General features: G+C 37.5%; 1 protein-coding gene across 1 annotated transcript in view; it reads right to left on the reverse strand.

Annotated features, from left to right (window-relative positions):
* The window catches only part of LOC119779655 (solute carrier family 45 member 4), a 56540-nt gene that overhangs the window by 24583 nt on the left and 15920 nt on the right, over window positions 1-16037 (reverse strand). Inside the window, exon 3 of the mRNA XM_038279386.1 lies at window positions 10024-11247. Coding sequence (XP_038135314.1) covers window positions 10024-10330 — 307 coding nt within the window. The 5' untranslated portion in view covers window positions 10331-11247. The remainder of the gene's footprint in view (window positions 1-10023; window positions 11248-16037) is intronic.

Raw genomic sequence — 16037 nt, forward strand, 5'->3', positions numbered from 1 at the left:
CGTGTAAATGCCGTGCCAATGTTGATCCGTGTTTTTTGTCGTTTCTTGTCACTCTTGCGTTTATTCTCGTCGTGTTTCCGCTTCTTAGATGACGGGGGTTCGGTGTCCGCCGCTTTTCGTTGTGATACAGAGTAGACATGATCCTCCATTCGTCTGATGTTTGGCCACACAGTGCCAAACAGTTTGCAAAGTCACTCACGCCTGCCGCCTTGTTTACCTTTCTTGTTACCGAGGCGCAGTATACCTGCTTCTTCTTCTTCTTTGGTTTCAGGCAGACTAAACGCTTCTCAGGCATAATACTGCCATCTACTGTTCAGTACCGTCTCAGTTCATCTCTCTCAACTTGCCGTAGTTATTTTCGAGCGTCATGGGAGATCTCGCAATCGCTAGTTTGTTGCCTCTGCGCTGCCGTAGCGCAAAGATGTCAGCCTCCATGGCTGCGAGACCCGCTCCTATGTAATTATAAATAACGAATTCTAAGGCAACGCAAATGTTATGGTTAAAAGGCTGAGCTCATAGGTGATGATAAATAACATAGTTATGTATAATAAATTCCTGAATTTATATGCCTGTAATTATTACACACTGTAGCTTTAAAGTTAATCTGATCAGATAACCAAACCATGTAATCTCACTCCTCTCGATGAGGGGGAGCAGCAGCTCTACTGCCAGCAGATTGTAACAAATGGAAACAGAAGAATGTGCTTAGCCAGCCTGTGGAGGAAGCTCCTTTTAAACCTAGGTATATAGGATATTACTACTGTAAGGTCCATGCAACAATGCAAACCACTGTCTACTATAACTACAGAATCTAGCAGGAATGAATGCTGTAAAGTGATTAATGCAATCTGCTGGGTTTCCTTATGATATGATTGGATTACTTTAGCTAAGTGCATTGAGATGACATGTTGTGAATTGGCTTTATATAAATTAACAAAATTGAATTTTGATTATTCCTGGTACACAATTCACTTAAAAATAGACAGTTAATGCCTAAAACCCGACTACCTGCATCAACCTCCATCATATTGCGAACTGTAAACAAGACTCCTGAACTGCTCCACCTCAGACAGAGCATCTAAAAAAAAGGCAAAATTGCAATTCTATCATTGTAGTAAAAGAATGGTGAAAACTAACTTTCACATGGCTTGTTTTTATTTAGCAGTGTTCAGGATAAGCTGCTTTACTTTAACTAGAACAAGAAGTAACAGTAAAGTCAGAAGCAGCTTTAGGTGCAATTAGCCATTCATATTCAAGGTACTTATTGTCATGCTCGGGGAAAAATAAAATAAAGAGTGTGTGTGTGTGGGGTGTTAATCTGTTTACATGTGAACCATTTGTATATTGGACTTTCCTGTGGGTCATGTGAACCTTATTATACAAAACATTGTGACTCATACCTGCACATCTGGCTTAATGCAAATAACAGGTAATGCTTGACTGTTTGACTAATAATCTACCTTATAATGATTTTAACCTGTGAGATTTTCTTTTTTCTGTAGTCATTTTGTTGTTCACGTGATGCCCTCTGTGTTTACTGGTCCTTGTTTTTGGAGCAACCCAAACCCTGTTTACAGGATCAAAAACAGTACAGTGAAAACAACCATTAGAAGCACACCCTGGGTTAAAGAATCTGCTTCCCCTGACATTTCTTTGTCCCTGATCATCACCTGAGAGCTCTTTTGTTTTTAATGACTTCACCGCCCTTGAGAGGGAGTGGTGTGAAACAAAATGCTGACAAACCAACACCCCACCACACACACAAAAACGCACATATCCAGTTCTGCATTCCTCACATATTTAACAGCACATTCATACCTTACTTATCACCTGCTGCATGGAGAGAAATAAACATGCAGTGTCATAAGAGAGGAGAGAATATTGCTTTGTCCTAAAACTGCTGACCAATCGTTCAAAAAAAAAAAACAAAGATGAGAAATAAACCTGTGCTGCAGCTCCAAACCTCTTGTGGTCAAAAAAAAAAAAAAAAGTACACAGAAACTACAGATGTTAATTTGAAATATATATATATATATATTTGATTTGTTAATTTTTATCAACTTGCAAAATAGGTGACTATTAAAGGTTAAACTGGTAACTAAGGTATCATTAGTTTAAGTTACATTTATGACTGTTATTTGCTTTACTACCTGCTTTTATCACGTTTTTTATCTTCTAAACTTTTATTTTGCTGTTTAACTCAACTAAAGCACTTTAAATTTTCTTTGTGCTGAATTGTGTTATATAAATGAGTTTGCCATGCCTGGTTTTCCTCACAGTGACTGTTGCACTTTTACCAATGTTTATATTTGATATTAACATTGCTTTAATGGCCATTGACAGGGACGTTACAATAATAAACATCTCCTATTCTTTTGAAATCACGATGGAGAAATCAAAAACATAAACAACAAAATCACCAAAGATATTGCCTCTGTACTTCAGTTAAACCCCTGCAACACTAAGCTGCATCACTATAACTGTCACGTGTCCAAACAAAAACCACATGGCCTTAGTTGGGACATGTGCTCCCAAAACATAAACAAATAGCAACAAGATGGAAATAAAAATTGGTTCCAAATATCAGTCAAGCTTAAAGTATCGGACTGACAACAGTATTTTTTTAAAATGACTGATATCTATGTTAATACTGATACCGATTGTAATCCCCTACTCACACTATAATGCATAATGCATAATGCATAATGTTAAAAGTGCATATTGCACTTTTAACACTGAAATCACTAAGAAGCACTCAGAATTAAACAATAATCCAAAAATGGATTAAATTGTAGAAATAGTACAAACCCTGAAAGCCATTGCTTTTCAGACAATGGTGAGGTTTTCCTTTCAATACAACCATGATTGGGTAAAATAGAGCATAGCTCATTTACATAAACTAAATTTGATATAAAACCACCTGATGCAGAGTTCATCATCTGGCCCTGTGTTAGGAATTGTAAAATTGTCCATTTTGGGATTAAAACAGCAAATACAGTAAATGTAAATACATTTTGGAACAAAACACTTGGTTTTTCAAATGTCAGGAAACTTTTGAGGGATTTATTTATAATAACTTTTAAGACATTTCTGTTCAGAATTACACTGTGTTCAGTTTACAGACCCACCTTCATAGGAGTCATTATTGTTTGAAAGAATTAACCTTCTGATTTTCTGTTAGTCAGGTCCCAGTTTCTTGGAAAAGGATGTGCGTCAGGAGATTTGGACCCCTGTTCCAACAATCTGCAAATCTAGTTTGCAAATCAATGTATATTTCATTAATGCTGCTGGAACCTAGATATGTTGGAAGTGAATTTACCAGCGTGGACCTGTTAGCAGGAAGCTTAAAATGACTGCCTGTGTGGCATTCTGACTAGTTCCCTTCTAAAAGCTGACAGCCTGCAAAACTGGAAATTGTTGTTAAATATCCTAACAGGTTACCAGGGACACCATGCATAATGCAAACAACTCATTCTTAAATTTTGGCACATTTCACATCTCTTTTTTGTTTTTGTTTATTTTACATTTTTATCCTCCTCCTTTACCTGCCACAATCATGATGGATAACAAATGTATGACCAGCACCTCTACCTTCCTTCCACTCAGTTCCATGAATGATTTGATCAGATTATGGTGATTAGTCCTTGTGACATCAAACCAGCCATTTATATAACCCTTTCTGCAAGGTCGTCCTCTAGGTTAGGTAAGCTACATGATGGGATCACTCAAACAGATTAGATTACCTGGCGTGCAAATATAAACAATGTAAGATCAGGCTGAGATTCCTCATTATAGACCGACAGACGGCTTTATTTTAAATAAAACATTAAAGGGCTGAGAGCTAATATGAAATGCCATAATTTAGCAATTATGATGCATGAAAACCAGGGTTTAGATTGGGGGGCAACTATCTGGCCTCACTGCTGATGTGCAGAGTGTAAGTGATATAGGTCGCCTTTCACAACACTGTCAGGTCTGAAACAGCTTTTTGTATCACTGTAGAAGATTTGTTGAGGTTAAGTAAATTAAACCGGCTGACGAGATGATTACTTGTTAAAGTGATTAAATAACATCAGAGACTAAGCATTAAACGCAAAGGTTGAATTTGATTAAGATAGCGGCAAACACTTTAATATTATCAGCAGTTCCTTTGAGGCGTACAGCAACACAGAGCACATTTCCTGGTTGATTGTAGTAATCTCCTTTAGAAAAGCAAATAAGGCCTCCAAAGTAGGCTCAAAATGTTGTCATTCTGCCATTTCTCTAGGATTTAGGTTGCCTCACTAAAGCCAAAACAGCCGTCGAGGAAAGAAATAAACAACATAACCGATAATAAAAAACACGTATTTTGTTTTACTTTTTCTGCACGAATCTTTGGTGAAAAACAAAAAAAATTGCAATTGTCTGGTTTTAGTAAAAGATGCATGACATCATGCAAAGAAGCTTCCAAATGTGTTTTAGTTTTTAAACTTTCACGATGGATTTAAAAAAGGGATTCAATATTAAAGCATTGAGGATCATTAGTCACATTCTGCTTTATATATATCTATTACTATGTTCAATCAGCTTTGTAACCTCTGTAACACTTCTCCCCTACTTTGATGCAACAATGAACAATAACCTAATTCTAAACAATATAATCAGAGAAAAAAAGGGGCATGAAAATCACCTACTTCAGTAAAAAATAAAAAGCATTTCTCTTTAATTAAGACACTATTGGACATACTGGACATCTGCATGTCTCGGGTGATCTAGTGTTTTTTAAACTTTCATATCCATTTGATAACATCATTTTATTATTTGAAATTATTAGCATGTATATTTTCAACCCTGTTCCCCGTTTATCCCTATAAGCAACTTTTATATGCCAAGTGTGTGAATTGTGCAATACAAATAACTGTCCTTGCCTTAATATGATGTCTTATTCACCAGGAATCTGATATAAAGTTCAGATTTTCAGTTGTCATGGTGACAGAGTTCAATTTCATCAAATACGTTTATAAAAGACGTCTAATTCTGACTGAATTCCCCTTCATTTGAAGGTTGAACAAGCTAAAAAAGCTGCACTTTGAACTTTCCATGTGCTTCCTTGTCCATACTTTAGGATATCACAGCAAGAGTACATTTCTGTGACGGGTTGACTCAAGCGTATCTGATTTACATAAAAGAATGAGATTTCTGAAATATGAAATGGACATTTCCAAGAGAGTTTGGCTTACGGATTTATGGTACTGGAATCATTTGAGGCATGAAGAAACCGAGGAGAGAGAAAATGAGACAATATGAAATATAGCCCTTTTTCTCTATGATTTCAGTATTTGTTTTTCCACCTAACTGTGGAAAACATCTGTCTGCATGCATGTGAATGGCAGAGAGCTCCACATACAGGACCTTGTAGGGTAGAAGTTCCAACTCTTTCTCTCTCTAGTGTAAATAAGGGCTGCTTCATCGAACCGTGTCTGCTGCACACACTCAGTTTCCCTGACCCTTGTGTTGAGGGGTTACACACCGATGCACAATAGTTTCAGTCAGGGTGAACCAGTCAGCAAGCTTAACATCTACCCAGCTAATTCCAGCGGCTGCAGTAATTTTCCAGAATCCATAAAAACATTATGATGGAGCAGAGTTGATATTTACTATTTACTATAAGTTATACTGTGATATAAAGGGATTTTTTAAATGCACCATGCATAAAATCTAAATTTTGATTAAAAAAAAGCAGCTTATAAAGCCAAAAAAAATCCAAAGCAAGTTATTGTTTAAAAAAGGAAAACACAAATAATTCAAAAACAAGTTTGAGGTGAAGTTACATCAGACATTACTAATACATCAATTGCACCAAAAAGAAGTCCAATTAAAATATTAGCAGTGACCAAAAATACACAAGAAGAGGAAGATCTGCACAATTAACTTTCATTCCAAAAAAAAGTTAAAAACAAACCACTTGACTTTTTCCAAGTTCAAAGAAGTTTTGCTTCCAATCCAGGAAGCTTTCTCAATTTAAAATGTCTGGAGTAGCGTTTGAGTTCCAGGCTTATAGAGTGGCCCAAATAAAAGCCTTGTTAGGGCTTAACATGCAAATTGAACCGGAAAAACAGATCCACCCCTTAGTAATGGGGAGTCGTTGAGGTCGTTATCGGCCTGAAAAAAACAATACCGGCTGTGAAAAGGGAGTTTTTAGGGTCGTTTTTGGCCTTGGTAAATCCGTCCATACATAATACACTGTACTGTTTTTTGCCCTTTTCAGGGCAGATTTTCTAGTCGTTCGAGAATTGTTTGGATCGGGCCGAGTTACAGCCTCATCATGCATCCTGCGTCATGTAGTGTACAGGGATTAACAAGGGTCAATCAGCCCCTCGCGACGACCTCCTGATCAGGAATCATAAGATCGAGAGAAAATGAAACCCATTTGAAATTCAGTCGGCCCCTGTGAGGTGGTTGTGGGCAAATCCTGCTGTTGAAGCAGAGCTACCAGCATCTAAGAGCCGATTTACCTGAATCTCGAGCACTGCGCATGTGCAAACAAGGGAGTTCTTCTTCTTATAAGGCTGGAGTTTTACTTCCACAAAGCCACACAGAAGATAGAGGATTTTATTCAATTTTGGGGTTTTAACAACATTTTATGTGACGTGCCAGATGAAGGATGTTTTTTAGCTGACACTTGTTTTATGTCAATTGTTTATATGTTTTGAATTGTGTAAATAAAGTCTTGTTAAAAATCGAAAAAAGTCTTCTTCTAGACTGACGAATCCGACCAGCTCCATCTTTTGAAGCCAAGTCTGTCGTGTGGTGTTTTTGGGCGTCCAGTTTGAGCTGTAGCTGCGTGCAATGATTTGAAATATCGTACAGTGCATGCCCAGCTTAAGATGTGTAAATTAATCTTATATTTGTCAAAGACAGAAATAATTCCCTCTCTATATTTTGCATCTATAATCCTGTGTGGACTTTTTTGGTAAATCTAAATTTAGTTTGAGTAATTATGAGCAGTGAACATCTTATCTGCAGCATCTATCAAATACTCAATTAGTTCAGACATTTTGAAAGGTATTCGCCCAATTACTAAATTATTTCATCTCTGGAAAAGCAAGAGAAAGGGTATCTACAAACATCTAATAGCTTGTGTTCCAAGTAACTGTTAGCGTGTACACTAATCTCTCATTCCTCAAACTGACTTGGTTCTGGCTGCTATTTTTTGTGGAAATCAGATTATTCTTAAAACATGTAAATATCCAGTTAACTGCAATCAATCTCTCTGCAAAACCAAACAGATTTCTTTTTAATGCATTCAGACTAAAGCCACACTTCCTGAAACAATCTAGCTAATTATTGAAGTGGCTTAAAAAAGCTAACCTTTGAAATAAAGATAGGCACAAACTAAAGGTTGAAATACTAGCTTGACTTAAAAATGGAGAATTTACAATTCAAAATGAAAACTGCCTTCTTCTTGTTCACAAAACGTAAATAAACAGCGACTGCAAAGGGATGTACCACTGCTGCCTACATATGTTGGATCAGTTGGTGTGTGCAGTTGTTTTGCCTGCACCATCCTGAGTGAAACATACTGTTTAACGCTGGATTTCGGACCCTATTGTTATTGAAATAAAATGTAGTTGAGCAGCTTAGCATGAAGAAAAAACAGCATGACAGGCTTTGTCTCAACAGGGATAGATTTGAAATAGAGAAAACCTAATTAGTTGTATTATTTAACGTGATTAATCTGTTTAATTTGTACCTCTAAATTTATTGCGAGGGATTCACACACATCCCGATGTAAGAAAATAGGCTAAGGCAGCTAAATCAGGGCTAAAATTAGATGAAAAGCATGCAGCTCCTCTACTGTCTGAATCCTCAGCAGGCTGACCTGATACATGGTGACACTAAAACGAATGCTTCATCTAGTTCCATTTAACAACACAAGCGTGAAACAAATGTTCTCCCTTCATTAACACCCCAGGCGGCCGTTTCTAGAGAATGGAAAGCTTAAATATTTAGGAAATATGACAACAAAACACAACTCTGGGTTTCAATAACTTTCCTTCAGCCACAACAACAACAACAACAACAGGGCGTGTAGCAAGCCTGGTTCCCTCTGTCGGCTCATCCAGGGTGAGCCAGACAAGAGTCACAGTGGCCTGAGTGACCTCCCTATAAATGGCTTCTTGGTTATGCAATGTAGGAGATCACACAGGGTTACTGACGGAGGAGAAGGAATTTATAGAGGGTGGGCAGTGAAAGAAGGCAGCAGGAGGAACACACTACCAAGTACAAACCAGATTATGACCGGTTCTAATTTCCTCTACCTCATACCAATCCATTCACCACTTTTTCACTGAGATTTATCAGTTTCCCACCATCTGTGGCTCCAGTGAAGATGTTCGTTCCCTCTGAAGTATTTTAAAGTGTGTCAAAAGATAACACTGGTGCAGATAAAGTATTTATTAGAGCACGGCTTCGTCCCTCAGTAGGAGTGCACCTATAAACATGTTGAGTCAGAGGACATGGCTGATAATCCCCAGGAGGAACTAGATCCGAGCAAGGTGGACGGAAGTTAGGATAAATGCCTGGTATCTTAGATCCTTTAACAGGATAAAAAAAATACTAATTTTGTACATATTTGATTATTCTATTGGTAAAAATGCAGTCGTCCTCCCCTTTAACTGACCCAAACTATACATAGACACTTTAAACTAAACTAGAAAGAACAAAATCATTCTAGCATATGGACATCAAAGGAGGAGAAGTGTTGCCGAAGGCTTTCAAGATGCCGCCTGCTGACGCATCGCTGACTCACACAGCTGTCAACCAAAATCCAGTCGATGTTGCATGTTGAATAAATGGTACTTTTTGTACACAAAGGTTAAATCTCCCATTCTTGTCCGGCATTTTTTTGTTATTTATGATGATTAAATGCAGAGAGGAGGATTTTTCTCAGGAAATGTAGGTTCATCAGAGCCAAAAGAGGATTGTCCACTATAATATTTAACGCACTACAGAAGAAGCATTACAGTTTTATTTTAGGGCTAAAATTTCCCGCGCCTGCCTTACCGGTCCCCAGCCCCCCTCCTCCGGCTGAGGACGGGCGGCTCATGGCTCTCTGCTGAGTTCGGTCCAAGTCAGCGGCCCATGAGTCGACAAAAGAGTGTCCTCCTTTTCAAAAACCTAATCTGGTCACCCTACATTTTAAGGACGAGAAAGATGGCAACAAGGCGCTTTGCAATCATTGCAAAGTAGCAATTACAACTGCGGGATGAAATACATCCAACATGCAGAAACACCTGCGCACACAACATGGCATACATTTTAACGAATGCCGTGTTCTTGATGCCTTCCAGACAGAAGCTAAAGTTACGACCAGCATGGAAGGCAACTCTTGTGGTAAGTAGCTAGTTTTATATCACTGGCTGTACTTAATGTGGTTCCTAGTAAATCATATGCCATTTCTGGAAATAAACCAATTCCCGCTTCTTTGGTCTTTCTTGTTAATCCAGCCATTCATTGCTAGCATGTTTAATTAGAACTACTGGTAGCTGGAATTCTTACATGATTCTAGCTATTGCAATGGATGTAACGAAACCTGCTACGAAGTTGCTCCACAGTTAAGAGAGCGAGAGAAAGGTGATGCTCGTTTATCTAAATCAGGGGGAGATTAGTTTATTTCCCGAAATAGTACAGTAATGCTTTTTCATTAAACCATTTAGATGACTGTGACGGTACTCGATAAGGAATCGAATAGTTTCACAGAATCGATAAGGGAATCAGAATCGTTAAAAATCTTATCAATTCCCAACTCTATTTGTGAAGTTATGCTTTGTGTACAGAAATGTCCCAGTTCCATTTTAAGTCTTTAGGGGGAGCCAAAACAAACATTCTTCTTTGCTAAATTAAGGCAAAGGAGTTAAAACGCTGTAAAGTGTGACTCCAAATCTTTTTTTTTTTTGGGCTCTAAAACATCAGAAATCATTAAAAGAGAATATTTTTTAACAGAAATGGAGGAAATAAAAAAAGTCAGTCACATTTACTCACCTATCTGCAGCAGCACAGGTGTCACCAGTGCCGTCTCCATAGCGTAGCAGAACTCTCTCCCAAACATCACTGCGCCGTGCATCACCCATCTCTTTAAGGGAATGCCTTCAATGGATCCCTCGCTGGCCGACTCCTCCCCTCCTTGGCCTCCTCCTTCGCCCCCCAATCCATCCGTCTCGCCGCCTGCTCCCCCTTTCTCATCCTCCTGCCCTGATGCGGTGGATTTTTTGGCGCCCATCCCACCACCGAGAGATCCGACCTGCATAGCGTCAGCCTCTGTGTTCTGCGGCGGCATGGCGGAGGTCATGCAAGCAACAAGAAAACTCTCCTTCTAACACACTAAAAAAAGAACTATGAACACTCTGAGGATAAACTGTAGCTGATTTAAAGTCTAGCACTAACTTTCTTAAAGCAGTTCAATTAAATCTTTTCCTGTTACAAAATGCAACCACTGGAAGTAACTGGCCTGAATATAGTTACCTGTTCACTTATTAAAATAGCCAGAAGAAAAATGCCTACGAATATTAAAATAATCCAGAATAAACTATAATCTAACAAGAATAAAAATGTCAAGATCTAGAGAGGGAAAAGTCTAAACTAAATCTGCAATAACTTGTTCCCCATGCAAGTTGTCCTCCAAAAGAAAAAAAAAAAAAAATCACTGCAACTTCATATCTAATCCTCCTTGTTTTCCACCCAGAGTTGAAAAATGCAAATCAGCTTTCCGAGGCTTGTGCACAATCCCCCAAAAATAGGTGAGCAGTTGTATTTCACAGGAAGAGTGAGTGGTACATTCCAACAGCGGCTCTGTGCATGTCCTTCTTAGTTTGCACGGAAGGTGTGCAAGATACTGCTTGAATTTTTTATTTGGTTTGTTGGTATGACATTGATTGCATGTGTTGCTTATGTCTGAAAGTGTTTGTGAGTGGGTGTGAATGTGTGTGTGTGTGAGTGTGTGTGTGGGTGCATAGGGGGCTTATGGCTTTTTTGTCATTGAGGTTTCCTACTTTTTTTTTTGTTTACTGTCTATTACAAGCAGTAAAAATCCATATAGAAGACCATTCAGTGAGTTCCAGAGTCATTTTGTGTTTGGGAGGCTGGATGGAGCGCTGGGTGATGATGTGGGTGCTGGTGAGCAACAGGTTGCAGTGGCAGGGGGAAGGAGGGCGGGTGGCGACGGTGGGCGGAGCTCCTGTAAAAATCCCCATCGATTGGCTGATTAATCTGGAGGGAGAAGCACAGATCAGAACATTAGATACGCAGCTGCAGAAAGTCAATACTTTAAGCATGCCGATATAGTACGGTGCAACGTGTTACACTTAGTCCTAAATTATAATGCGAGACGAAAGGATATAATGCAATATATAACAGTAGGATTCTATCGCATAAAATACACGTATAACTGTGCAACTACTGTGATATAATGAAATGGCTTAAAATTTATGCAATTTTATCCCCTCTAATTTTTATTTTTTGGTCAAATTTTAACACAAACCTATATAAAACCCGATATTATACATATTCATTGGTATAATAAAGCTTATCTATTTGAAATATGTAATCCTAAAGTTATGCATTTAGTGTTATAAAGTATACTTACCTAAAGTTGATACTAAATCATTTATTTGAAGTACGAAATGTTTGTGGTTTGAAGGTAACCCTAATTATCATACAATTCAAAGAATAAACTATGCATTTAAAACTGATACATTAACAGTGATTTTAGGTGAATATATGTTACCAATTCTAAATAAATAAATCTGATAATTGTGTATTTTAAAATAAATAAGCTATATTAAACTTATATTTATAATTTAGGGTTTATTAAAAAAATTCTTAAGATCAGATTTTTTTATGTAATTAAATAATATTCATATAAAAAATTAGGGTAAAATACTTTTGCAACTGATTAAATAAAACATATATACAAGAATAAAACACATTCATCTGAAGGGTGTGATGACTGGAAAAACAGAACATGTCTCCTTTAACAAATGAACGATGCACTGTAAGACATACAGAAATCAAACCCCTAAGGTGAAGTTAAATGCATATAAATCCTACTGTATGCATACTTTTTGATATGGATATGAACTTAGAAAGTTACTTTCTGCGGTTATTAGCACACAAAACTTTACGATCATGAGCTAGAGCCTGAAAACAGTATCCAACAAAATAAACAAAGCTAATATGCTTACATAGAACAAATATACATAACATCACCACTTCCAAGCAGCAACCAACATATACTTGAAAATGTTCGAGTTGTTTGAAACACACATGCATGTGTTCTCTCCTGTAAAAGGAGTAATAGTACTTTTTTTTTTACATAATTGGTTTAAGCACATGATTCATTCTGGCAGACACTCGGACAGTCTTTAAAACCGGAAGGGAAGGATCAAAGAAAGCAACGTGCTACACAAACTGAAGCGTCCTTAGACTGAGCTACTGTTTCAAACAGAGGGCTTGTGTTTGTGGCCAAAATAAAACGACAGATATGAGCACAGAAGTGAAAATGAATAAATAAGTGAGGGAAGCGCCTCAGCTATTAATATGCTTCACAGAGAAGGCTAGGAAAAAATCCCTAATATTTGACAGGATTTTCATCAGGTGTTTTGGTCTCTGGGAGGAATCCCACAAAGACGGCATGTTTCATCACACACTAGCATCGCCATATGAGTTTTATTAGACTTCTAAGGGGAATACAGAAGTAAATTAGAGAAAGGGAGGGAAGGGATGGTTTGAACAGGTGGGCAGTGGGAGGAAAAGGAAATGATGTAGAGGTCAGACCAAACTGAGTCAGGCAGTGGAGGACAAATAAACCGAGAGATGAGATCCACAGATGGATAATGATGGAGCTCCCTCCCCATCATCTCTCTCCTCTCCATTATTCAGCATTCCCACTTGTCCTTATTAACATTTATAACTCTCTGAAGACACTCATTAATTTCTTAGTGCATATAAAAACAGAAGCTCCTCCCCGCCTGACCTCACGCACACGAGGTGATTACATAACATCCTGCACACTTCACAGGCTCATGTTCATATCAAGCAAAAACCTACTTAGTGTCTTCAAAATCCTCTTTAAATATATAAAAGATCATGGCATGGTGGAGACTGAACAAGCATGTCAGCGATGAGCCACTTTAATGTTCGGTTTATCAAGCGCGGAGCAAAGGGAATGAGGAGGGTTTTTTTCCCCTCACAAGGCGACTGTTCAGTTCTTCCACCTTAATCAAAGAAGAATCCGAGTCCAACATGGTAACTCAGGAAGAGCTGCACAGATTCACAGCTAAAAGAAGAGAGACAGAACACATATCAATCATGCACTCCAGAAATATACCCCTTTATGAGGAGCGGGGATAGGAAAACTATTAGAAATGTTTTAGCTGAACATTACCAGGAAGGTATCGGTTGTGATAAATGGCATTTTCCTTCCTTTGTAAGCCTCCAGTTCTCTCACTATCCTTTAGTATCCTATAGACTTTGCAACACAACAGGCTAAATCCATGACACTGATCCCAGACATCTGGAATATATTTGCTAACAATCAGTGAATTCCAATCAGTCTAATTTCTTAATAATGGTGTTTTCATATTTGTAATGTATTTTACAGCCGCTATGTTTAACAAGAGGAAGAAGGTGTTTTGCTCATACAGCTAATAACTGTCTGTCCTGCACGGTAAAGGCAGCATTATGCTATGGGGATGCCTTCCTTTGATGGTCAGGGCGCCTGTTTAAAGTTGATGAGTCGTTGTCCTTTCAGCAGGACAACCCTAAACATGCAAACAAAGTAATGTGCCAAAATGACCTAATCAAATCAAAATGTGCTACAAGGCTTGAAAAGTCATACTCACTTTAAGTTTCTTATCTGCGTTCTAATTGTGTGGTATAAAACCCAGGCCATATGTGTGATTATTTCCTCTGACACTCATCTACGCCTCCTCCGGCAGGAAGTAAAAAAAAAAAGTATGAATTATAAGACTTGCACACAAATATAACATGATGTTTTGCAGCAGTTTTGGAGTGCTACAACACATTATTTTGGAGACAATTTATGCTAAAAAAGAAATCAGCAAAACACCAAAACAAATCATTCTTAAAAAGTCCGCCACTAAAACAGCTGGAAGGAGGAAGCTACTTTGTGAATTTAAATAAGAGACAATAAACACTTTGCGTAATTTAATGCTAGGCATTTTTTATTTATTTTTTTATTATGAAATCCGCCCTGTGTTTTAGCCATCGTTGTAAAACTGTTGCTCTGTTACAGTTTAAAAACAGCCAGCAGGTGATCAGATGTGTCTTAGACCACTTCTAAACCACTTCTTAAATGAAAATAAAGGTTCAGTTTTAGGTTGGGCGTGGTCCAAAAACTCTTGACATGATAAATCAAGAGCTTCAACATGTTTACAGGAGTCACAGCTTCAGTCGCTGCCAAGATGATGGTAAGTGGGAAGTCTAATTGGTAGCTGGTGTGATCCCTCTGGTTTGTTGCAACATTACACAACATTTTATAGGGGAGAGAAAACTGTTTTTTCTTTAGCTACTTTTCAACAAAAAAAAAAAAAAGTGAAATGCAGGATTAAAAAAAAGGGAACACGAGATGGGAGTAAGGAGCCAGATACGTCAGAAAATCATAACAAAACAGCAGCAATGTGTGTTTAAATGTTTTCTGTTCTAATTTCATTAGATATTTATATAATAATTTTTAAAATTCTGTATGTATTAATATAGCCCATCATGTTTGTATTTTTTTGTCTTTTATTTATTTTTCTTCTTTAAATCAATTCTTTGCACACCATTTTCATTAATTTATATTTCCTTAAATATATTTATTCAAAATGTGGATTTATTCTTTATAACATTAACACCAATCACTTTTTGTTTAAATGGGGTTAAGTTTTATTTATTGAGATTTCCCATTTGTTCTTTATTTTTTTCTATACCTTTTATATCAAACTAGATATTTAATGTTGATATTCTTTTTATACGGGGCAATTGTATTTTATTTTTCCATGAGACCCATTACATTGATGCTATGATGAATATGTGTATAATTAATGGTTTTCTAAGATATTATTTCTTAATGCTTTCTTAATTTCTTAATAACATTTTTATTTGTTTCCTCTTTTCCCCTGTTTATGATTACATCCTTCAGGTAAAATACTTTTAGATCAATTCATCTGAGAAAACAAGGTTGATCTAATAATTGTGCTTTAAAAACTTACATGAATACTTCAGTCTTTTTTAATAACTTTTAAGATGGCATAATTTATCTGAGGTTGTCACCTCAGATATAGGTGACCCCCCCCACCCATCTATCCCTTTGCAACATACCAAGAGAATGCATGTGCTTGTGATCAGATCCTAAAGGTGCAGATACATGCACTAGTTACTCCCCTTGATTGCTTCCGTTAGCGTTAGAAATACTAGGATTTAAACCTCCGTCTTTCTCGGTAACCGCATTGTCAAAATACAGCCTCACATGAGTCTCTGCTTCAAATCTGCAGAGGTGTAATGAAGTAAGGGTGCAGGGCACAAAGAAAAAAGAGCTGCAGAAGACAATAAAGGAATAAAAAAACATGCCTGAAAATAAAGGTTCAGATAAGTGGAGGTGAACCATGGCAGATTGTACATAAAGGAGATGACTGTAAAGTTCAAGGAGAGGAGCAATTTAAGAGTGTCGTCTCCTGCGTTTCTTAGATCAGCACCCCGTACAAACAGATCTATTTTTGTGAGTGTTTATTCTCATGCCTGAGCAGATTACCTGTCACACAGAGATGACATCAAGACAGGCTCAGACTCTTCGACTGCATGCAATATTGCAGTCATCTCTAAGCTTTCAGTTTCTTTTACACATTAAGGTGGAGACCTACAGATCCAAGCTATAGAGAGCAAAGATTATAGGTTTTAAAATGCAATTCTTCACACTATTTTTGTGAAAAATGTGTGAAATGATCTATGAATGAGTTTAATTAGAGGAATCTTGAGGCCACGGGCATTGAAAACAAAAT

Source organism: Cyprinodon tularosa, unplaced genomic scaffold (assembly GCF_016077235.1).
Source record: "Cyprinodon tularosa strain WSP-4 unplaced genomic scaffold, ASM1607723v1 ctg15, whole genome shotgun sequence".
NCBI lineage: Eukaryota > Metazoa > Chordata > Actinopteri > Cyprinodontiformes > Cyprinodontidae > Cyprinodon > Cyprinodon tularosa.